This window comes from Gouania willdenowi, chromosome 6, assembly GCF_900634775.1.
Source record: "Gouania willdenowi chromosome 6, fGouWil2.1, whole genome shotgun sequence".
Taxonomy (NCBI): domain Eukaryota; kingdom Metazoa; phylum Chordata; class Actinopteri; order Blenniiformes; family Gobiesocidae; genus Gouania; species Gouania willdenowi.
In genome coordinates, this window is record NC_041049.1 from 29,915,072 (window position 1) to 29,941,137 (window position 26,066).

At 42.5% G+C, this 26,066-nt stretch overlaps 1 protein-coding gene across 1 annotated transcript in view; it reads right to left on the reverse strand.

Moving 5' to 3' along the window:
- Nucleotides 1–26,066, reverse strand: part of lrp5 (low density lipoprotein receptor-related protein 5) — a 52,176-nt gene that overhangs the window by 21,340 nt on the left and 4,770 nt on the right. Inside the window, exons 3-11 of the mRNA XM_028451555.1 lie at nucleotides 24,636–24,852; nucleotides 22,214–22,282; nucleotides 21,930–22,058; nucleotides 20,776–20,972; nucleotides 20,521–20,652; nucleotides 11,747–11,835; nucleotides 11,437–11,655; nucleotides 8,905–8,993; nucleotides 6,213–6,384 (exon numbers count right to left, since the gene is read on the reverse strand). Coding sequence (XP_028307356.1) covers nucleotides 6,213–6,384; nucleotides 8,905–8,993; nucleotides 11,437–11,655; nucleotides 11,747–11,835; nucleotides 20,521–20,652; nucleotides 20,776–20,972; nucleotides 21,930–22,058; nucleotides 22,214–22,282; nucleotides 24,636–24,852 — 1,313 coding nt within the window. The remainder of the gene's footprint in view (nucleotides 1–6,212; nucleotides 6,385–8,904; nucleotides 8,994–11,436; nucleotides 11,656–11,746; nucleotides 11,836–20,520; nucleotides 20,653–20,775; nucleotides 20,973–21,929; nucleotides 22,059–22,213; nucleotides 22,283–24,635; nucleotides 24,853–26,066) is intronic.

Sequence of the window (26,066 nt, forward strand, 5' to 3'; positions counted from 1 at the left end):
GCTAATAGTAAGAACCCAAAACCAAAATTTGACCAAGAAATTAATCAATTACAAGGATAATTTTTTTTCAAGATACACACAAGAAGCTCCTTAGAAATCAAGTTCCTAAGACAGCGAGACTATGACATTCAAGGGAAATCTACCAAATACTTGGCTTACAAACTATTAAAGCAGCAGGAGCATAGTTACATTCAGAAACCCCCAAACTAAAACTATTGACTATTGAGTATAATGTTGAAAGAATCCAAGATTTTTTGATTGCCTTTATAGGGAAATTTATTCTGAATCTCCTGCCCTGGAGATAAATCATGTTGACACTTCTCTGACCCACCCTTTTATACTTATCAGAAACAATCTTAAAGAAGGAAATGTACCAAGCCCTCATTAAAAACAGGAAAAAACCCTAATTTTTATGTTTACAGTGTTTCAAACTAGAAAAATCAGATCTAGCTCCTTTACTACTTAGTACATTAAACTGGATTCTATAAGGAGGAGAGCTCCTACCCTCCTGGAGAGAGGCAACCATCTCAGTCGTCCCCATTGAGGACAAGGACAAGCTGGAGTCTGGCAACGATGAACCAAGCAGCATTTTTAAGGTGGATTACAAATTGTTTACATTCAGCTTGAAGATTTGAGAACCTCCTACCGTCGCCTCATTAACTGAGTTAAGGATGGTTTTATTCAGAACAGAGAGACAATAAACAAAGGACATTGCATATACTCAGTACAGTAAAACATAAACCTGGATCAATGATCGTAAGCTTAGACATTAAGAAAGCATTTGACTCAGTCAATGGTTATTTTTCTGTTAGGTCTTAGAGAACTTTGGACTCCATGCCAATATTGTGAAGGTTATTAAACACCCTTTATGATAAGCCGACATATCTGGTTAAGATAAACAAGGCGCCTTCTCAAACATTCACCCGGGTGGCTCGAGATAGAGGACTTGATCCTCTATGATCTATTTATTAAACCTTTAGATCCAACAACTGGAGAAAAAAAAAGGTATTGTAATCACGAGTTTGCAATGTTTACTGATTATGTGCGGGTCAGCTTGAGAGTTCATTCATAGAGCTGATGGCAATTCAGTCTAAATTTGGAAAATTATACAAGATTAACATCTCTACTGAAATCTTGAAAGTTAAAGAGACAAATTTAACTTAAATATGTAATCAAAGGAAACTAAATACTTAGGAATATCGCTCACAAAAGGACCTCTTCCAGCACAACTATGAAACAATTTTAACTTAGATTAAAAAAAAACGATTTGCACAGGGGAAGTCTTCACTATTCCCGAGTCTTACCTCAAGAGTCAGTGCAGTTAAGAGGAACCACTCACTCTCCCCATTTAGAAATCTAACTATACAGATCTTTGACATTCAGTTTAAAGTATGGGACAATAAGTGAATTTGTTTGGTGCGGGAAAACTTCCTCGATTAGATTTGCAAACCTACAATTAGCAGAGGTAAAGGAGGATGTCTCTTGCCTGCTTACAAATGTATAATTATGCTGCCCAGCTAACTACGCTAATTTATTGGACGATGAATACAGAGCAAAGTAGAAGGACCTGGAATCAGGTCTTGCAAAGGGAGTCCCTCTACAACCAGTGCAGGCTGATGAACTTATAAAGAGGATAGAGGAAACTGGTAAAGTATGGATGTGTCATACCTTACGAGTGGAAGTTGGAGATCAAATTATGAAATATTTAAAAAAAAGTTACCTATATTCAGATGGCATGTATATGATAAACACTTTATCCCAAACTGTGGTGCTGGCAGATATATACTGTGGACAAAGCGGGGTCTAACGAACTTTAATACATTTAGAAAAGGAATCTCCAGCAAAATCAGAAAAGGTCTAGGCACAAAGAAAGACTGGCTCAAAATTATCCTAAGAATATATATAGTGGAAAAATTATCCTTTTATTTTAAGAGTCAAAGCAAAACAAGACATTTAACCAAGATCATCAGCTTCTATCTTTTCCTCACCTCTCTCCTCCTTTCCCTCTCTCTCTCTTCAGCCGTTGCCTGGCCATAAGCCAAACTGACAACACCAAATGTGATTTTTAAAAAGACTTTACGTTAAAAACTTTCTTTTTGACCAATGCTTTGTGTGTTTCATTCACTGCATAAACCGAGCTTATTTTCCTTTCTCTCAGCTCAGAATGACACAATAAATTAATGTTTTGTCTCACTGCCCAGCTGTGACCTTGAGGGGGCGAGCTTTGACTTACAACATTTTCTCTGTACCGACACTTCTTCTACATCATTAATTCATTGCTATACTCAAACCGCATTGAAGTAAACACACACACGCACGCACACGCCCATACGCGTCATTGCATCTTTGGGAACATGTCCAGACTCACGGACTGGATCTAGACGGACCCAAATGTTCCAAATTTTGCTAAACAATGAAAGCCAAGGCTGGCGCCAAGAGCACCATGTTTTCTCTTTAAAAGTGTTGCAAGCGTGGCGTGTTTATGCTGAATCTCCCCAGAACTGTCCTTTAACTCAGCTGTACACGTTCTGATTTTTGAGAACTGTGGTTCCTAAGAAGCCAATACCAAATGCTGCTTCGGCTTTCATGCTGTATTCAAAGCTGTTTTGATTGTAACAAGTAGGTACAAATTATAGCTTCTTTCCACTAAGAATGCTGCCCGGGTACTGCTGTAAAACCATTTGGTCCGGCTGGTTAGTCCAGTGGTCATTCCCTTCACAGGTAGCATGTAAGCTAGCAGGTGCTCGTGGAAAGCAGCACCCTGGGGCTGAGCAAACTTAAGTTAGCATACTCAGTAGATGCAGCTTAAGAGACAGCAACGCGTAGCCACTTCATGTCAATTTATTGTTGGAGATTTTATTGCAGTCGGCAATAAACCATACTAGTAGGCCTGCAAAGCCTTCCACTTTAATCTTTAACCTTCTTGTGTGCTTGCCATGCATTCATCTCTCTTTCTCCTTAACAATGTCTCTATTCTTATCACTAGATCAGTGGTTCTTGAAGGTATTGATCAATGGCTTATTGAATGTATTGAACTTCAGTGAATTCACCGAACCCCCCATAATTGGAAAAATAAAATATGATTTCTTTACCTTCAAATCTGAGTTGTGTTATTGTATTCCCCATCTGCATGCAGCTTTAGAAAGTGTTCCTTTAGTTTTGTTCGTGTTAGACTGGAATTGGCCAACTTGCCATTGCAAATCATGCATCGAGGACCGTAACTCATAACATTCCTTCATACAAGTGAATCCATATTGTATGTAATTATTAGGAATGTCAAGGTATTGACGGTATTGCAATACCGCAGTATCACAAGTCCCTCGATATCGTCGTGGTTATGTCACGGTATAAAATAATGAGCCGTTGTTCTCCAAATTAAAGTTCTTGCTTTCTTCAAAATGCTTTTAATTTGTTTCAGAATTTGAGATATCTTTTAAAAGTTATCATGGACATTCTTTTTGTATGACACATTTTTAGTGTGTGTCTTGACCCCTGCCAAACTCCTGAGACTGACCCAACCAAGTCCTGGGGTTCGATCAAACTCAGGTTAAGAACCACTGCTTTAGATGCATGATCCAGAGTTAATCAGGTCATTCCAATTATCAGAAAAAGATTTCCAACCCATGCCAGATTTTTTGATTTCTAGCTCTGAAGACACCTGATCTTTTGCTAAAACACTCATATTTCAATCAAAAACAATACAAAGCTGGCATGAATTTGTTAAAGGTAGGGTAGGCGATTTTCAAAAGCTAGCATGATTTTGAATGAAGCCTCCCCGACGGTAGTGCCTATTCCCCCGTCGCCCCTCCCCTCTGTGCTCCGTCTCACTCACATGCATGCGCACAGCTGCTGCAGAAGAGGAGCTCAGCTCATCGCTTGTATTGTGTAGAAACTTTGTTGTCTCATTCAGCAGTAAGTAAACAATAAATTTTACCATTATATATGTCAAAAGACATGACCAAAAACTCTGTTTTAATTCTGTCAGCAGTGACGTGCTTTCAGTGTGAGCTCATACATGTGAGGGATCGAGAACGAGCAGGGAGACAGGGAGACGTGATTGGTTAAAAAAAACAGTTCACAACAGTTTTTTCCATTGGTTGAAGTTATTACAGGTTCAGAGCACATAAGATCTTAATTTCTGTCAGGACATAAAGACAATTTCAACCAAAAACTTAAAAAGTGTCTCTGGAGAAAATCGTCTACCCTAGCTTTAAGTGAAATGCTCTGAGCGTTCTCACTGGTCGAAATCGTTTTATATTCATCCAACCACCGATCCGTTAACAAACCATATCTGTCAAGTTTTGAATTTAAAAATAAGGGAAATTTTCTGGCACCTGCTACTATATATGTGCGATATATGCGATATTGTAGTTTTCGACAAAATAGAAAACTCGATACATCTTGAACCTCAACATATCGCCTAGACCTAATTCCTAATTTACAACACAGTCTAAACTGAAACAAAAATAGGTATATAAAGCACATTTGTTTATTTAATATACTTACAGTTCATATACAAGTCAACACATTGCATATTTACTGTAATTTCACATTGCTTGTCTTTAAATTAGACATTAACATTTTCATTACATATTTTCTTTTAAATTCTCATGCTCACTCATGTGGTTCTCTGGCATTCACTAATGACTTATTAGACACATTTGTTGCAGACTTTATATCTTTCAACACTTTTTGAAAGGAGTGTATATTTGTGGCACTTGTGATTGGCTGATTTTTCATGCTGATGTCATTCTTTCCCCCGTGGGAGACGCTAAAATCTCAGTTACTAATCTTACAGAACGTGTAACTGTGTCCCATCCTGCTGCTCTATAGGAAGGTAAACTCTTTGTCACATTTTCCAAAGTATTTACACAAGGTTTTTTATCGCTGGAGCGTCTTTTTACATTCATCCATCTCTCTTCTGAGTTGTTTCCGGGTTTGGTCCCGCTGTCGGCACTAATCTCGTAAGAACTGCCACCCAGGCCACTTCAGGTGGCAGTTTTCACGAGTCTAGTGACAGCGTTCAGTTTAAAGAGACACATTTTTTTTTAAATTTATTTATCTTTTAATTATTATTACATTAAAATACAGAATATTTACAGGAAAACACTAATACAGGATGATGGCGGGAAAGAGGGGTAAAATACGGGAGTTTCCCATCCAAAACGGGATACTTGACAGGTATGTAACAAACGTGCTGAGCTTCCTGTTAGCAAAAAAGATTGAGCAAATTTCATTTTACAGAAGATAATTTTGACTACATCAAAAAAGATAAGGTACCTACACCCCCAAAACGTTCTCAATGGATTTAGACGATTCCAAGAAACAATCAATTTGAAATAATAAAATCGTCAGAAATCTGCGGAAGCAGAAAATTGCAATCAATGCACAAAGCCTTATCCTGCTTGTGGGTGAGGGGGTGGGGCAGAGTGACTCGTTTGAGGGGGGCCTGGCCCATGAATGCCCTCCCATAACGCTGACCCTGGGTGTCAGAAGGTCAGCTGAAAGTAACTTAGTAACAAGAAGTAACTATGATGTCGAATGCTCGGCTGAAGGGGACTAAAATAGTGAGCCTAAAAAAAAATCTAAATATCTGTCAGAAATAAAAACATATTATTTTTAATAAAGAAAGACAACGACACAAGCAACCACACACACACACACACTGCAGGCAGAGGTGCATTGGATTTGAAATGTCTTCACCCCCAGCAGTAATCTCTTTTGAACAGGAGAACAAAACAACAAGGCTGAAATGTAGGGGAAAAAACCTTTATGGAGGATCTTTTCTCTCTGAGACCTAAGAGAGAGAACGAGAGGAGGGGGAGGCCCCAGAGAAAGAGCAGCCCCTACTTTTCTATTGGTGAGCATTCATCCAGAAAGCTCAGGCATTCAAGGTTTTTGGAGGGGTAGTTTTCCCTTCCTTCACAGAAGCTCTAAAAATGTGCTTGCACAAGAAAATGTACACTTGCAAAATCACAACACAGACAACAAAGTCTGATAAAGTTAGTCAAGATGGCCAGTTCAGAAAAGAGAAGCGTAGATACAGTAATATACATTAACAGTATATACGTAATAGTTTTCTGTATGTACAACATGCATTGTCACATTACAAAGTTTAATTCCCAGTTGTTCGATGGAGCACAGCCCACAGTGGAAATGGGTAGGATCAGAATTACTGAAAAAAAATATTTAAAAAATGAAATCACACATACCTCAATCTTGTCCGTTTTGGCATCTCCCCAGTACAGCTTTCCAGCTGTGTGATCTACAGCCAGTCCATTGGGCCAACCAAGAGAACTGTTGAGCAAAACAAGGCGGCCTGTTCCGTCCAGATGGGCTCGCTCAATCTTGGGACGCTCACCCCAGTCAGTCCAGTACATGTAACTTTAGCAAAAGCAGAGAAGGCAGATTTATAACTTAATACTCATATTCAAGGTTCTATTATTTCTTAAAAGTTCACATTTTAAAAGGCCAATTAACTGCCCCACACACTTGTTGTTTAATATTACATGACTTTCTACAGCTCTTTGTTTAAAACTAGGGATAAAAATGTTTATATTTTCCTCCCCTATCCAAGATTATTGTCCCACTTTGTGTAAAACACTAAAAACTGGTTTGGGAACGCATTGTGGCCGAGAACAAAACCATAACAAAAAGATTCAGAAGAAATGTTCATTCATTCAATAAAGTTGACTCCACAGAGAAGATCTCCACTCTCTGTTGCCGTCTCCACTCTTTCAGAGGCTAAAACTCCAGAAAACAGGCGAGTTTGGGAAAAAAAAGCCTCAAATACTATGTCGTTGTGGTTCTTAGAACAAATGGAAATGGGTGAAAAAAAGCATCATACTGGACCTTTAAGTGAATCACATTCTGTGTGTTAAATTGATTTGCATCTCCTCCTTTCACTATTTTGTGTGATTTCATATTCAATTGGCAAACAAAAAGATTTCTTCTATTTTGGGTGTTTAACAGACACAATATTATTTGCGCTGGGTTATGAATGTGCAATATATCATCGTTCATGGTACAGTATATCGTCAAAACCATTCTTACCAGTAAGAATATGTAATCCCGTGATAGAAACGACAAATGCCCATGTCGGAAATTAGCCAGGGCTACGGGCCATTTGTCCCTCAATTTAGCCAAGTATGCCCCTAAAAACCTTGTTCCAGGGGCCAAAACTGCCCTCAATTATTTTGTCAACAACTTATTATTCTCTCTGGCCTCACACACACACACACAGATGGGGTGCTCGTCACGGCTACCTGAAGCTGCCGAGCTGCGACAGATCATGGACCGCTACTTGGTTAAGACCAGATAACCATCCAACAAAGGGAACCAATCCAAGTTCCTCCATCAGATCCACCCAAAGTTCCACAAACACAAGGACAGAGATGAACCTGTAGCAACGATTTTGAACAGGAAACTCAACTATGCTAAGCTAGCCCACCGACACACAGACTGGGCTAAGAGCTAACGCAAACCACCCCATTTAAGGAATAGACCAAGTAAAAAGGACAGGTCTTACTGTCATCAAACCACAGAGAGCCACCAATATGTTAATGGTAAGATTTAGGCAGTGGCTATCCGTACGGTTTCCATATCAATATACCGACATTCTATCCGTGTGCAGCGCCCCTATTTGGCCAGTTTAGGTCACGTGATATGATAGTCATTGGCCAGTTTAGGTCGCGTGACTAAGACTAAACCTTACCCTAACCTAACCCTAAAAATTGTTGCGATATTGGGTTATAACCTAACACTAACCCTAACCCTAAGACGTAAGTAACTACTTGTACATCAATAACCGTCAGATTTGCTCACATTTTTACACACAAATACTAAGTAATTCAGGCCTAAAGTACACGTTATCAACTCTGAATCCTTTGCATGGCAGCCCACACACTTTGACTTTAATTTCAATTTTCAGCTGGGAAAAAATTAAACTGAAGCCCTGACCAGTTTCAGAGCCAATTGTCAGGACAAAGTAGGGCTGGGCGATATGGCCTTTTATAAATACCGCGATATTTTAAGGCCATGTCACGATACACGATATATATCTCGATATTTTGCATTACCCTTGAATTAACACTTTGATGCACAAAATCACACCAGTATGATGATTCTATATGTCTACATTAAAACATTCTTGATCATACTGCATTAATATATGCCAATTTTAAACTTTCATGCAAAAAAGGGGATATCACAACTAAGTCAAAGTTGACATAACTGTATTTATTAAACAGTGAGTGGGTCAAACATAAAATTGTCAACAGAAAGTGCACGTTCTGTGCAAAATTGTCACAGAGACATTTCAAAACAAGACATTAGTGCAGGATGCAACTCACATGGCATTTCAAAACACAAAATTAAAGTGCACTTTTTGTACATAATGCCACTACAATATTTTAAAACAAATAGTGCCCTTTTGTGCATGTTGTCATTAAGATGACATTTCAAAACAACACTAAATTTAAGTGCACCTTTTGTGCATAATGCCACTAAGATATTTAAAAAAAAAAAAAAAAGTCCGCGAGTTTAACGGTATGGTCATTTTCAACACCGCACAGACTACAAGCTGCGATATATCGAGTATATTCGATATATCGCCCAGCCCTAGGACAAAGTCACTCTCAACACCCGTTAGACCACAGGGTAATCTTCTAAGACAAAAGACAATGAAGCGTTTGCCATCCTTTGTACCCAGCCATGTACCATATGCCATTGTCCATCTTTAAAAGATGATAAAATGATTATGCTTCATTTTAAGGCTTAGCACATCTAATAAGAACATAATAAGGGGCTTTTTGTGACACATTTGTAAAAATAGTGACATTCCCTTCACCAGCACATTCGTACATTTTAATGAAACACATTTTCTCATAAATCATCTACACCTACCCATTCACAGGGTCCAGGACAATCGCTCTTGGTTCGTCCAGGTTCTCTGAGATAAGAATTTTTCGAGATGTTCCATTTAACCTTGTAACCTGTATGAAAAAAAAAAAAAAAAAAAAAAAAAGGACAAATGGAAGTAAGAATTAAAGCTGCAAGCAGCGATGAATGGGCCCTCGCAACCACACGCATGTCGGGACGGGGCGCAAGTTGAGGTGTGTTGCATGTCGGGTGTAGCAGAAATTTTGAGGTGTTGAGACGGACCTGACCATTTTCAAGAATTAATACAGAGTATTATTAAACACTAGTACAGTGCCTGTCGGAAGTATGTATTCATGTGGGAGCTTAAGTAGAGTTGTCAATTATGGCCAAATGAGTATGTGTTTGAAGGTTGGATGTACAAAAAGATGTACATACTCTGTAGTGTTATAAAGGGGTATATTTTCAGGTGCAAAGTAAAATAGCGTGTGCGAGTTCCATGGTTTTATTCTATGGGAGATAGGAATTGGTAAATAAAGTTTGTACCAATGCAGCGGTTTAGGTAGAATCTGATAAAAGACAAATTCGTAAAAATAAAAGTATTTATCATTTAAATTTTTTTAATGCAGGGGTGATTATTGTGCATGCGTGTGTGTTATTATGGTTAGAGCTGTTTATTGTAAGTGTTAAGGTGCTGTTAAAATGTTTCCTCTTTGTGGTTGTGGTACTGCGTAGACAGAACAGGCCGGCACTCTCACACACAAGCACACGCGCATCAGCCATGTGTGTGTGTGTGTGTGTGTGTGTGTGTGTGTATGTCTGTCTCGCTACCTGTCCTTGGGTGCAGTCTGACACACACGCACGCGCATCAACCACAAACAGTCACCCTTGCGCAGAACAAACGATAATCATTGTGGACCGTGTTGTATATCCAAGGTGCACATTAGGTTCATTTTAAATAACCTTGAAATATCAACTTTTAGCAGTACAAAAACGTTTTTAATATTGACCTTCTTTTTTAAACCCAAACAGGAACCGGAAGTACGGCGCTCAACACCGAGAGGGAGCTGCAATCTTAAAAATAAAATGAACGTTTTAAACATTTTGCAACACCCAATTACTCCAAAATAACGGATGCACACACTTGGGGTATGTGGAAGCCGTTGACAAAATTTCAGCGTCGGGCAGAAATTCGCTCCACAAACACACACAGGCACGCATGCAGACCTTTCTTGCTTTTATAGGTAGATAACAAGGTTATGGTTTATTTGTTCCACTTGAGAGAGTCATCATAAGTGCTCTCTTGAATATTTGGACCAGAACAACAATGTATAAAATACTAATACTAATAATTTAAATTAACATGTAATAATTAAAATAATTTTATTACATTAGTGATATTCATTTTATAGAAGTGTGTATGTGTGTGTGGTGTGTGTGGTGTGTGTGTGTGTGTGTGTGTGTGTCCCTTTACCTGCAAATGAATGCGCTGGTCGCTCGACCAGTGTGCGGAGTGAGGGAGCGTGTATAAGCTTTTATAGTCCCATGTCATACTCAATGACTGATGTGAAGCGAGGGAGTTAACCCCGAAGCTAAGGATCGTTTCAACTACAAGAGAGTTGGAGATGAAGCTGCAGAGGCAGACCACACTGGAACTACGTGAAGCCTCCAACAGCATTAGCATTAGGAGCAAACACTTGTTTCCTGACTGTAGCATTGCAAAACCTGCTGTTGCTTATAGTGCGTATTCACAGATGCACAGCGGAGGTGGTGCGCTTCTGTGTCCACCATCAAGCTGAAAGGGACAGAAGTCTCTGGTATGAAAGTGAAAGTAAATGGGAGCGCTTCGCTTTGCTCTAGGACTCTCCATTTTAACATGCTAGGGCTGAATAAACAAAACAAGAGGACAAACACATACACACAGACACTAACAGCAGACTCTGCCCCCGCTTTCAGAGCCAGTAGACTGGGGAAGATGTCCGGTGCTCATCCGCTTCACTCCAACCGAGAACATTTTTGTCATTTGCTCATAGGTTTTCAAATTTTGTGCACAAATGTGAGTGAAATAAAGCTTTGTCACGTAAAGCAAACAACTCTTTGGTGTAAATGAGATGATAAAACAATGCGATGGGAGCATCTACAGAAAGTTTCATAATGAAGATGAAGTAATTTATCCGATTACAAATTAAGACATTACAGCCAATCACATTAATTGCATAAAATGCTAAATATCGGCTGATCAGATAAAGCAGATCAGATTGGTGTAAAGCCTAGTAGAAAGATCTCTGATTGGCTGACATCCAGAGTCACGCTCCTGGGTTTATAAACCTTATTTACAGGTCTAGGAGAAGGAGAACAGATTCACTGTCCACTCAGAACACTTTGGATTACAATATGCTCAAAGATAATTATGGATTTTTGACCAAATGATGCCAAAAAAAAATTGCAGCTTTAACCAATGATCTGGAAAGATGCATCACTAGAAACATTAACCGGTGTGTGTGTGTGTGTGTGTGTGTGTGTGTGTGTGTGTGTGTGTGTGTGTGTGTGTATGTTTACCTCGATGCGGTCAGTGCCAGTGTCAGTCCAATAAAGATTTCTGGCCACCCAGTCCACAGCAATTCCATCTGGGTGGTTGATCTCTGTAGTAACCAGCATCATAGCGTTGCTACCATCGATGTGAGAGCGTCGGATGGCTCGAACTTCATCGTCTGTCCAATAGACATAACCTTCAACTGGGTCATAATCTATAGCAATGGCATGGCGAATGTCTTCAACCTACAAGGTAAAAGAGCAAAAAAAAAAAGAGTGTAAAACAATTGATCCTTTCCAAGACGAGTCCTGCTGGTGTGTGTGTGTGCGTGTTTACCTGTAGGACTATGTCAGTGAAGTCTGGCAGGTCCAGGGAAATCCTCCTTAGGTCTGTCCTGCGAGCCAACAACAAAACCTGTTCTGCACCTGAACAAACAGGTTTTACAGATTTAATCTGGTTTTAAAAGTGTTTTGTTGTTCTTTTACAGTGACTTATGCATACAACTTATTCTTTGACAGTCAAATAAAGAGATGCTCGTAGGACTAAAGAAGTATTGGTGGTACCAGTAAAAAACTGTATTTGTGAAAATACAGGTTCTTGGCTGTGATATGATTAGCATTATCTTTTATATTTATATATATTTACTCTTTTTCTTTTTTTCCATAACTTTTGCCTGAGAGAAGTTCTCATCTAAAACAGTTCAAAGATTTTCATCATTCCCTTCCACCCAACAAAGCTTTATTTCTAATCATCGCAGAGCAAATCAAATGACATTTGAAATACTGGTATGTGTATAATTCTTCCAATAAAACCATATATTCTATCATTTAGAACACAATGCATTTCATATAATTTGGTAAAGTCTTCAGGTAATGGATTAGGTTTTATTTAAGTCTTAACAGCTGAAGGAGGGTGTATCAAATCAAAGCAGAGAATGAAAAAAAAAAAACAGTTTAAGCTTCTTTTTCATTCTTATTGTTGTCTTTGCTTGACTTGATTTTAAGACAAAGATCCAAGAAAAAAGCCTCACAGAGAGAGAGAGAGAGAGAGAGAGTGAGAGACTCCTAATGCAATAACAAATGCCTTCAATTCAACCAGCCAAGCAAAACAAATTACAGCACGCCACATGAGCACGCACGCACACACACCACACACACATACACACTACACAGACACAAGGGCATTGTTGTTTTTATGCTTAATAGTGGCAAAATGTGTGCTTGGCATGTTTCATTAAAATTTAATGCATTCACATAACATCGACTAACACTCAGACAAACTCTGACACAGTGTTTGTCATGCCCTCTACCTCTGGCATCTCCTGAATTGGTCCGTTGGCACCATCTGGTGGTCTCCATTCATCACTGTCCGGACTACTCACCTCTGATCATCAGGATTGCTTCCAGCTGCGGCGGGGAGTGGTCTCCCCACCTGCAAGTATTCACACCACTACTTAAGACATCGGCAGACCACAAACCAACGCCAAACCATAAACAGTGTTCACTTTGACCCTCTCTGCCGCTGGGATCTCTCCTGCCTCCTTCCCACCTGCAACTACCATCACCTCTGAAATCCCTCAGCTCACTCCACCCTTCAGCTGGTTCTTCCCCACTCCTGTGCCAGGCTCCGTCGTTTCTTCCGTGTTGGCTGCAGCTCGAGCGTCTCCGTGTTCCTGCCCATTTGGGGTTCAGAGGTTTTCTTTGTTAGTTTAGCCCATTCTGAGTTTATGCCTTTAGACCTAGGATTTTGTTTGTTCGTCAGTAGTTTCCTGATCGTTTTTATTTAATCTTAGTATTAGGTCTCCCTCAGTTTGCTCAGCACTTCTTTAGTTTCTCCACCACCCCACTTAGGGCGCTGGTAGGTTTTCTGTTATATTCTGTTTATGGAATAAATCATTTAATTGTATCTGTGCCTCCTGTTGTGTTGTCTGCGCTTGAGCCTCAGTTCAGTCCCGTGACAGTATGGTTTGGCCATAATGAGCTCAGCAGACCGCACTACAGATGAGGCCTCAGCCGCTCATCATGCTGTAGTTAGTCATGAAGCGATTCTAGGCCGGCATGAGGAGCTACTCAAGACTCTCGTGTCTAGCGTTAAAGCTCTAATCAGCCAAATGTCTCACCTGACTGGTCAGCAGTCCGTGTTAGCATCTTCACTAGCTGCGTCAGGTTGCCAGCCTACCCCCATTAATGTCCCCGAGACGACGGTTGTAGGTTCTCCCTCTGCTCTGGCCACAGTAGGCCGTGAACCCACGGTTCCGGTTCCTGAGCGCTATGCTGGAGATCTCGGCTCGTGCCAGGCCTTCCTGACTCAGGTTTCACTTGTCTTTGAGTTACAACCGACCTCCTACGCGTCCGATAGGGCTAAAATCGCATATCTAATTGGCCTTCTACGAGGGCCTGCACGGGACTGGGGAACAGCTGTGTGGGAGAAACAGGGGGAGATCTGCACCTCCTACTCCCGCTTCTCTGCAGACATGAGGCGCGTCTTCGATCACCCAGTTCGGGGGCGAGACGCTGGAGATCGCCTCATGGCCCTGAGGCAGGGGGTCCGCAGTGTTGCAGAGTACTCCGTGGAATTCCAGGCCCTTGCAGCTACCAGTGGGTTCAACGATCCGGCCCTCCAGAGGTCATTCTATGGGGGACTGTCCGAGGCTCTGAAAGATGAACTCGCCACCAAGGAGGAGGTGGGCAGCCTGGAGGCCCTAATCTCCCTCGCCATCCGGCTTGACAATCGCTTGAGGGAGAGGCGCAGAGAGCGCTCACACTGGAGGGACTCTGCACCCTCCCGCCGACTGAGTCCCACTCTCCAGCCTGCTACGCCCACACCGTGCCCTGAGGCTGCCTCCGAGGTCATGGAGGCACTTCATTGCTTCCTGCCCCAAGGGACCAGCAAAAAAGAGGGCTCACTCGTGACAGGGAGTCTACGAGTGAGTCGGACTGCTTCCACCTCCCCTCATCTGCTACAGCTACCCGCTACACTCAGCTACCAGAACCAATCACTTTCTGTGACCGTGCTGGTGGATTCTGGGGCCGAGGAGAACTTCCTGGACTCGGCCCTCGCCAGGCAGCTCCACATCCCGTCAATGCCACTGGATTCTCCCGTAGAGGCCCGTTCTCTCAACGGCCTCCCCTTGGCCACGATCCGCCGGAAGACAGTTCCTGTTACCCTCCGGTTAGCAGGTAACCATCACGAAACACTAACTTTTCACTTGCTGGAGCATTCTCGCCCACAGTTGGTGCTGGGGCACCCCTGGTTGATTAAACATAACCCCTCTATTGACTGGTGCGGCAGCCAGGTTAAGTCCTGGAGTACTGGGTGTCATGCTAACTGTCTCCGTTCAGCCCCATCCCCTGCTCCTGTAAATCCCAGGCCAGATCCTCGGCCTCCAGACCTGTCCGGCGTTCCTGAGGTTTACCATGACCTAGTTCCAGTCTTCAGTAAGGAGGATGCCCTATCCTTGCCTCCTCACCGGCCCTACGACTGTGCCATTGAGCTCCTGCCTGGAGCCACCTTGCCCTCTGGCCGTCTGTACAACCTCTCTAAACCCGAGCAGGCTGCCATGGAGACATACATCAGGGACGCCCTGGCAGCAGGTATCATTCGGCCCTCCACTTCTCCGGTAGGTGCGGGATTCTTTTTTGTAAATAAGAAGGACGGGTCCCTGCGACCCTGTATTGACTTTCGGGGCCTAAATAATATAACCGTGAAGAACAAGTACCCTCTACCTCTGATAAACTCTGCCTTCACCCTTCTCCACGGGGCCAAAGTGTTCTCCAAACTAGACCTGAGAAATGCTTATCATTTAGTGAGAATAAGAGAGGGAGATGAGTGGAAGACGGGTTTTAATACCCCCCTGGGACACTTTGAGTACTTAGTAATGCCCTTTGGCCTCACGAATGCTCCCGCCGTCTTCCAGAACCTGGTTAACGATGTGCTCCGGGATATGATCAACCGCTTTGTGTTTGTCTACATAGACGATATCCTGATTTATTCCAGAGACCAGGAGGAACACGTCCGCCATGTCCGCTTGGTTTTGGAGCGCCTGTGGAAGAACCGCCTTTTTGCTAAAGCGGAGAAGTGTGAGTTTCACATTACTACTGTATCATTCTTGGGTTTTGTCATCTCCCCAGGACGTGTGATGATGGACCCGGCCAAGCTATCGGCTGTCTCCGAGTGGCCCCAGCCAGAGACCCGGAAACAGTTACAGCGTTTTTTGGGCTTCGCTAACTTTTACCGCCGCTTCATCCGTGATTATAGTAGGGTGGCAGCCCCTCTCACAGCCCTGACCTCCACCTCAATTCCCTTCCAGTGGACCCCCAAGGCCGAGCAAGCATTCCAGTCCCTCAAGGTACGCTTTACCTCTGCTCCTATCCTTGTTCAGCCAGATCCCCACCTTCAGTTTGTGGTCGAGGTGGATGCATCTGACTCCGGGGTTGGGGCCGTACTCTCCCAGAGGACCCCATCTGACCAAAAGCTGCATCCCTGTGCCTTCTTCTCTCGCCGCCTGACCCCAGCAGAACGGAACTACGATGTGGGGAACCGGGAACTGCTGGCGGTCAAGCTCGCTCTAGAGGAGTGGCGTCACTGGCTGGAGGGGGCAGAGCACCCATTCATTGTCTGGACAGACCATAAAAACTTGGAGTACATTCGTTCAGCCAGGAGATTGAACTCTCGGCAGGCCCGCTGGGCGCTGTTTTTTGGTCGCTTCCAGTTTTCCCTCACGTATCGCCCGGGGTCCCGTAACATCAAGCCGGATGCCCTGTCTCGTCAGTTCTCCTGCGACGAACCCTCTGGTGACCCTGAATCTATCCTTCCCCCTGCTCGTCTTGTCGCCTCTCTAACCTGGCAAGTGGAGGATCAGGTCCGTCAAGCACAGTCCCAACAGCCAATCCCAGGTAACTGCCCGCCTAATGTTCTCTATGTTCCTGAGTCTGTGCGTACCCAGGTGCTCCAGTGGGCTCATACCTCTCGCTTCGCCTGCCACCCTGGGGGCTTCCGGACCACAGCCATCCTTCGGCAGAGGTTTTGGTGGCCCTCTCTCGAAAGGGACACTCGGGACTTTGTCGCCACTTGCCCCACCTGCTCCCGGGGCAAGACCCCTTCCAGACCCAGCTCGGGTCTCCTTCAACCACTCCCGGTGCCCTCTCGGCCTTGGTCACACATCGCTGTGGATTTCGTCACGGGGCTACCCCCCTCTGGAGGTAACACGGTCATCCTCACCATTGTTGATCGTTTTTCCAAAGCAGCACACTTCGTCGCCCTTCCCAAACTCCCCTCAGCCAGGGAGACGGCATCCCTCCTAGTTGACCACGTCTTCCGGTTGCATGGGATACCAGCAGACATTGTCTCGGACCGTGGTCCACAGTTCATCTCCGGAGTCTGGAAGGCCTTCTGCGCTGCCCTAGGGGCCACCCTCAGTCTCACCTCTGGCTTTCACCCCCAGTCTAATGGCCAAGCGGAGCGGGCCAATCAGTCTCTGGAGACGTACCTCCGGTGTCTGGTCTCCTCCAACCCCACTGCCTGGGTTGAGCATCTGGCCTGGGTGGAGTATGCACACAATTCACAAATAAACTCTTCTCTGGGGATGTCTCCTTTTCAGTGCTCCCTCGGCTACCAACCTCCGTTGTTCCCCTCCCAGGAACAAGAACTCTCCGTTCCCTCTGTTCAAGCCTTCGTCAGCCAGATCAAAAGGGTCTGGGACAGGGCCAGGGCCGGACTTATACAATCAACTGAGAGGATGGAGCGGCAGGCCAACCGCCGTCGCTGCCCGGCACCAACCTACTCTGTGGGCCAACGAGTCTGGTTGAGGGCCAAGGACCTCCCTCTGAAGGTCGAATCTAGAAAGCTGGCACCCCGGTTCATCGGTCCCTTCCCCGTGGAGAGGATCATCAGTCCGACAGCGGTACGTCTCACCCTTCCCAGAACTTTGAAAATTCACCCCACGTTCCATGTCTCGCAGGTCAGGCCCGCCAGGGACTCCCCCCTGGCTCCTCCTGTCCCCCCCCCCCCTCCTCCCAGGATGGTGGATGACTCGCCCGCCTACTCGGTTCGGCGCTTGCTGGATGTCCGCCGCAGGGGTCGCGGCCTCCAGTTTCTCGTGGACTGGGAGGGTTACGGGCCTGAGGAGAGGAGCTGGGTCCCCCGCAGTCAGATCCTTTGCCCTGACCTAATCAGGGATCTCAAGCGGCGGCGTCCTGAACGTTTTGGTCGTGCGCCTGGAGGCGCACGTAGGAGGGGGGGTACTGTCATGCCCTCTACCTCTGGCATCTCCTGAATTGGTCCGTTGGCACCATCTGGTGGTCTCCATTCATCACTGTCCGGACTACTCACCTCTGATCATCAGGATTGCTTCCAGCTGCGGCGGGGAGTGGTCTCCCCACCTGCAAGTATTCACACCACTACTTAAGACATCGGCAGACCACAAACCAACGCCAAACCATAAACAGTGTTCACTTTGACCCTCTCTGCCGCTGGGATCTCTCCTGCCTCCTTCCCACCTGCAACTACCATCACCTCTGAAATCCCTCAGCTCACTCCACCCTTCAGCTGGTTCTTCCCCACTCCTGTGCCAGGCTCCGTCGTTTCTTCCGTGTTGGCTGCAGCTCGAGCGTCTCCGTGTTCCTGCCCATTTGGGGTTCAGAGGTTTTCTTTGTTAGTTTAGCCCATTCTGAGTTTATGCCTTTAGACCTAGGATTTTGTTTGTTCGTCAGTAGTTTCCTGATCGTTTTTATTTAATCTTAGTATTAGGTCTCCCTCAGTTTGCTCAGCACTTCTTTAGTTTCTCCACCACCCCACTTAGGGCGCTGGTAGGTTTTCTGTTATATTCTGTTTATGGAATAAATCATTTAATTGTATCTGTGCCTCCTGTTGTGTTGTCTGCGCTTGAGCCTCAGTTCAGTCCCGTGACAGTGTTGTGTTATGGAAGAATAGGCTCTATTGTTTTCTCATCGTGGGAATCACTATGGCAGATGGTGGTCATTAGGTGTGCCAGCCTGCTACCATTGAAGCCATTTTTACTTCTTTCCCTCTGTGGTATCCCAGGATCAGCAAGAGTGCACACACTAAATTATCTGTCAACAGTTGAGTATTGAAACACTATAGGAGTGTCTTGCGCCTATAAAACTGTAAAAAAAAAAAAAAATGGTACTTTGAACCTTGGAAGATCATTGGGGATCAAAACAAAAGAGTGAATGGCTTTACAGCTAAAAGCAATAAAGTTCTTGATATCTTTTCAACATGACCTTGTTAGGAAACTTCGTATACAGCATTCACCAAGAACAATATTACAATTTTACAATGATAATCAACCTTCAGAGCATTATTGAAGCATCTGTTGACCAAACATCTGAAATCTGTTCACTATGGGCACATCCACTTCCATCTTCTATAAACGAGACATAGGCAACAGGCGGCCCGAGGGACACATGCGGTCCTTGGTCTAATTCAGTGCGGTCCCCAAAATAAATGCACAAAATTACTCCAACAACTTACAATTGTGATTTATGTGTTTGCCCCCATGAGAAACTCTGCCAAAGTCACTTCCCAGCACATTTCTGGTGTTTTCACAGACTAAAAGTTGCAGCAAAACAATGGTGGATGTTTATTTTGGGGCTTACACAAAAAGATCAAAATCCGGCCAAAATTAAATGTTTCACGGAGAGAGGTGATATTACGGAAAATACCGGGAACAGCCAAGAACAAAAATGGAGTCAAGACGATCACTCATTTGCTTGGTCAAAGAAACACAAGAAATCACAATAAGAATGAAGTAAAAACATTTTTAAGCATCCATCAATGAGACTCCACATCCCACAATGCAAAAACTTTTCTAACATGTCAGTTAGAAATCAAAACAAACTTTCCAGTGGCAATTTCAACCTTTTACATCTTTTTTTTTTTGAGTAAATGATCATTGATTTATTGATATATGAGGCCTACACTGCAACCATACTTGTCAAGTATCCCGTTTTCCCCGGTAAACTCCCGTATTTTACCCCTTGTTCCCGCCATCGTCCCGTATGAGTATTTTCCCGTATTTTAATGTAATAATAATTAAAAGATACCTTACTAAACTGAATGCTGTCACTAGCCTCGCGAGAACTGCCGCCTGAAATGGCCTGAGTGGCAGTTCTCGCGAGATTAGCGCCGACAACAGCAGCAACAAACCCGGAAACAACTCAGAAGAGAGATGATGGATGAAGACGTTCCGGCGGAAAAAACAAAGTTGTGTAAATAACTTTTAAAATGTGACAGAGAGTTTACCTTTCCAAATAGCAGCAGATGGGACAAAGTTACACGTTCTGTTAGATTAGTAACTGAGATTTTAACGTCTACCACAGTGAAAGGAACCACGTAAGCATGAAAAATCAGCCAATCACAAGCGCCACAAATATACACTGCTTTCAAAAAGTGTTAAATGATATCGTCTGTAACACATCTGTATAAGTCATTAGTGAATACCAGAGAACCACATGAGTGAGCAGGAGAAATTAAAAGAAATTATGTAATGAAAATAAAATGTTAATGACTAACTTAAAGAAAAGCAACGTGAAATTAACAGTAAATATGCAACATGTTGACTTGTATATAAACTGTAAGTATATTAAAAAAACACGTGCTTCATATACCCATTTATGTTTTCATTTATATCAAGATTCAAGATGCAACTACAATGTTATATCTATATATATATATATATATATATATATATATATATATATATATATATATATATATATATATATATATATGCTTGCTGTCTATTGTATCTCATGTATCTCATTTTGCAAAACAGGCTTTTTTTATTGCAAGCTGCCAGTCTAATTTTAATATGATTTACATTCATAAATGAGGGCCAGACAAAGAGGAGTCGAGTACTCCAACGTGTGCACTTAAATCCACGCTGATGCACTGTACGATTGACACATCTTGTGACATGTGCGTGTGACATTTTCTGGATGTATTTGTACATAATTTCGCAATTGTCCACACAGGTGTTTGTACATGAGGCCTCTGAGTACCAAAACCTTCACAGGCATGATTTTATTCCATTAAATTCCCACATATAACATCAGCTGATGTAGAAGACCTCTGGGTTGGTTTTTGTGTACCTGGCTTGCATGTCTTCCCATCTGCTTTCAGCTGGACTCCAGTGGGACAGGCACAGCTGTAGAAGGGCTGGACTGGGGACAGGAGGCAGAGATGACTACAGCCTCCATTATCGCCACTACAGGGAGTCTGGACTGAAAAACAAACAAACACATACCTTAATTGACTGTTCTGTTTAGAAGTACATGTCTTATCCTTTGAGGGTGTAATGTTTTCATGTTTGCGTAAATCTCTTCCACTGTATAGATTTATCTTACTGTACGGTTGTCGGAAGGTCTCCAAAACCTGGATGTCCATAGGAGAGTAAATCCCACTGAGAATCTCTCTGGTTTCGTTTCCAAGGTTTTTGTTACAGGCATGGATTGAACGGGTCTGCCAGTCAGTCCAGTACAACGTATCTTCCGAGAGTGTCAGTGCGAAAGGGTGAGTCAGGGTGCCCTCCACTACGGTTTCACTGCAAGGTCATCACAACAATAAGGTTTAGCACATGTTAGCTTGATGAAAAAGACTTCTCCAATTTGTAAAATACATAAGCAATCAAAGATAATTTGCTCATAAAAAAAATTAACAAAATCCCCAAAATGTGAAATCGCCACTCAAAAGTAAGTTTTGATCTCCACTATAAACACTCTGATTGACATTGACTGAAAAGTTTTGCACATTGCATTGTGGGATGTGGAGTTCCATCTGTGGATACATAGAAGTGTTTTTACTTTATTCTTAATGTGATTTCTTGTGTTTGCCGTGAAAAACTGTGCCAAAGTGACTCCCCAAAACATTTCTAGTGTTTTCTTGGACTGAAAGTTGCAGCAAAACCATGGTGATTGTTGATTTTGAGGCTTACACAGAAGGCTCTGAATTCATCCAAAGCTAAACGTCTCACTGACTGAGGTGATATTACGGAAAATACTGGGAACAAACAAGAACATAAACGGAGCCAATAATTGTCCTTCTTTTATAGCAAAAAAAAAAAAACCCACAAGAAATCACAGTAAGAATGAACACTTTTATGCATCACTTTATGGGACTCCACATCCCACAATGCAATGCAAGAAACATTTCTGATAATGTCAATAGGAGAGTGTTTACAGTGGAGATAACAAAATTGTGAGCTGCAATTTCAACCTTTTATATCTTTTCTTCAAGCAAATAATCTTTGATTTATGAATCTATGAGGTCTACACTGTCTTCATCTGTGTTACTTTTCTCTTTCTTCAGTATATTTGTTTGGTGTGTGTCCAACATATTTAACCTGGCCAATCCGAAATAAAACCTCTGGTGAAACAAATGAGTTGAGGTCTCGCAGTAAAAGTGGTGTTGAGCACGTTTCTGGTTGAAACTCAGTGTATTCAGTAGTCATGACAATTGACAACTGTCATAGAGTTTGTTTTCAAACTAGTGGCTTCCATACCGTGCTGATCCATCCAGGTTGGCTCGGTGAATAAAACTGAGTTTAGCATCAGCCCAGTACAATTTGTCCTCCACCAGGTCGATGGTAAGACCATTTGGCCAGTATATGTCCACGTTCACGATCACTTCTCTGTTAAAAGACAAAAGCAGGCCAACAAGATCACTGGCTTTTTAATAGTTTAATAGTTTAAATAGTTTGACTTGTACATTCACCAGCAGTAATAAGATAATCTTTGGCAATAAAACACTAGGTTTATTACGCAGACAGATTTTTAGTGTCAGTACCTGTTACTGCCATCCATGCCAGCACGCTCTATTCTGGGCTCCTCTCCCCAGTCAGTCCAGTACATGTAACTATGGTTAAAAATGCACTGGTTACTTATAGTTTATACCAAACACTGACAAAGGGTGACCCCAGGGCCACAGGCAGCCTTCGGTTTCATTTTGTGTAGCATCCAGAGTAGTGACTCCAATCACACACAAATACACAAGACAACAGCAAAAAAAACAGAAAAATATACAAAACAACAACAAAAATCCAAGAAGTAACTCCAAACACACAAAGTACAACGAAAATAGAAGAAATAACTCATGACTATATCAATATATTGTGATTGTCTTTGACAACGATTCTAAAAAGAGATTTTTCTCTTGAGCGTCGATAAATGTGACGCCGAATCTGCTTCTGTAAAATCACTAGTGGCCCGCGAGATGGCACAGTTATGTTTACGAAAAATGAAACCTAACAATTTAGATTGTCACCACACTGTGGGGCGGATTCACTAAAGGTTTAGGGATATTGAAACGTGTGCAAGCGTCACTCCACTAATAAGGGATATAAACCCCAGGAAATCAGGACTGTGCATTTTCTGCGCGTCACAATGCACCCACAATCCATTTAGCATGTTTCCCTCTGATGAATATGTAAAGTAAGCGTATCTCATAAGGCGTGCAAAAAAATGGGAGGAGGAAATAAAATGAATGAATGCAGTGGGCGCAACACAATTCATGAAACCTGGAGTTGATTGCACCCCCTGTTTTTCCCTATAGATTTAGCACACACCACAACCAAGTGGTAACTGTCAAAGCTTTTTGTGCAGTGATGGCAGCAGTGATAGTTGTGAGGAGACGGCACAGGCGAGAGGAAAGACCTCGAGTTAATATTTTTGGGACGAATCAATTCAAACTTTTAAGAATGAATAGTTTATCAACCCATGCCATTTTGGAGCTATTAGATGAAGCAGCAGCAGAAACATTGTGGAGCGCACCTTTGGAATGCTGGAAAGCAGGTTCCGTTGTTTGGACCACACTGGTGGAGCACTGCTCTACAGCACCAGAAAAGTAGCCCAGATCATTGTGGCCTGCTGCATGCTGCACAACATCGCTAAACGACACGGGTAGGAGCATGATGCCATGGAATGGAGGAGGACGATCAGCAGGTGCCGTATATGGGGCAACAAAATGAACCGGGACGGCAAACACAAGCCGATCTAATACAAAGCAGTTTTTCATGAACCTGTTTCAAAAGGTATGCATCTTTTTTATTGTACACAGAAAATGCATTAATCAAAGAAATAAACATAATTAGAGATATCAAAGTCAAAGTCATATTTAATTGTCAATTTTTCAACATGTGCTGGACATACAGTAAAATCTAAATACGTTTCTCTCTGAGCCACTGCGTAATTTAACAGTAGAATTTTTTTTTAAATATATACAAAATATAAAGGTTAAAAATAAAAAAAGGACAGATTTTCAAATAAGTTCAGATACTGTGCATTTCGAAAAAGCAATAGCAGCAACAACAAATGTGAACGGACTTGTATTAACCCGCAAGTAAATGAATATCAGGCACAAAACAAATATCTTATTGCACATAACTCAGCCTGAACGGGAAACAACCTGCATCTAGGCGATGTAAAATATTTGCATTGAAATTTAATGTTTTTACTTTTTATTAACGTTTAAATTAAAGTGGCTTGATTTTTCTTTTGCGGAGGATGCGTTTGTGGCCGCTGGGTATGGTATGCACATCTGCGCACTCAGCTCTCCTTCACCCTCCATTTTCAAAATAACATGCACAAAATGCTCTTTTAAATAGGGTGGTCTCCACTACTTCTGCACGTGCACTAATCATTGCTGCATTCTTAGTGAATTGCTTGTAGCAGGTGAGGAAACTGTGCCACCAAAGGATTTACGGATGCACGTTGTTTTCCTTTTCCTTTTATCTATTTTTTTGTTTCTATCTTCCAACATTTAATTTTTAGTTTTTAGAAAATGAAAATCTCAATCTTAATGTTTTAATTTTAAAATGAAAGTCAAATAACCACTTTTTTTTTTTTTTGCACTTTTTTTGAAAAAACAACATCCGATGACAAAAACATTACACTAAGCGTTTTCCGTCTACTTTTTTTTATGATCACAGAAAATCCCTAATGATGCTTTTGCTGCAGCTCATGACCGAGAGTCACAGATTCCATGATGAGAATTTTGAAAAACCAATAAGATGAATACGGTGCATTATTAGGCATTTTCTTGAGCACAGATCTTCTAATAAGTGTATTTAGAAGCTTTTGCCTTTTTGTCCATTGACTGCACTTTTAGGGATGATAAAACGAATTGTTAAAGTAATTATTTTGGTTCACAGTCTGTTTAAAGATATGCATCAAAATAAATGTCAACAAGTATAAAAATATTCTGGAGTTACCGTTGAGAGGGGTTGAGAGCAATAGCCCTGGGCTGGTCCAGGGACATCCAAAACAGCACTTTTCTGCAACTACCATCAAGGTTTGCCACTTCAATCCGATTGGTCTCCGAGTCCGTCCAGTAGAGCTTTTTACCCAACCAGTCGCAGGCCAGCCCATCAGGACTGTCGAGTCCTGACACCACTACAGTCTGACCTGTCCCCAGAGCTTTTTTCAGGGCTGCAAACACACAACACGCTGGAGTGAAAGGGTGAAAAGACTTCAAGGCTATACATATACAGGTATGTCGCTTTCCAAGAAATTTACTATTTTCCTGGAAGGATGTACAAGTAAAGTCGGGCATACGTTGTGCGATTTTTGGCCCACTTTGAGCCCGTTTTTCACTTGTCTACGACTATTTTTGGGATCGGACAGAGTCTCTGCTAAATCGTGTGTTGTGCATCGTGCAGTATATATGGTGTAGTATACAGAATATAGAAGCAATTAACACCTCACGACCAGCTCCTGATCAGCAATCATATGGTCGCAAGAAAATCAAACCTGTTTGAAATCCAGTCGCTCCTTCTACTGTTGAAGCAGTGGCACAGACCGGCTTACCTCAAACTCTCACACTGTGCATGCGCAAACACCGTAGGACTGCTGTACAATTGACGGACCGTACTAATAACGTCTGTCCAGACAGTTCTTGGTCCATCACATTGCTGCCTATCTTTTCTTTTTGCTGAGATTCGCAAGTGCCTCTGCACTTCCGGGTTCCTCTTCTTCTTCTCTTTTAATGGCGACGCTTCAGAGTTCTTCTTCTTCTAATTTGTACGTTACATTTCCGGAAACAAGACCCTGACGTGTTGTGTATGAACGTACAGTGTGAGCAGTCAGATCGCGTCAGAGTGTCGGTTCGTATAGTGTGAGGACATGAATCGTGAGCTGCGAACAATCAGACTCAAAAACATCCGACCAGCAGCAAAAAGGTGCATTTTGGTTTGTAAGTGAGTACACCCCCTTCAAAGGCAGAAACACCCCCTCCTTCTTAATTGCTTCTGAATTGTAACTTAACATCCGGTCTTGATTGGTTTTTCAAAATAAGATGTTGTAACCCGGAATGGTATTGTTACGATACATTTTTGGTAGTTTAAGTTTAACGTTGATCCGGTAATACGCAACAAAGAACGTTGATCTGATGATACGCAACAAAGCAAGTTTAAAAAACAGTTGCATTTACCCACTGATAAAATCATTGTTTTGTTGGGACAGTTCTAGATCTTCAGCGATATTTATTACTGTTATATGTGCTATCTAGGATTTTTTTTTAATATATATACATATCCCCACAAATAGTTGATGTAAGCACTGATTAAGCATGAGATTTACTGTAGAGAATTAAGTCGAGGAATATGTTTATTTTTTCCCGTGGGGCTCGCGAGCCACTATCGATA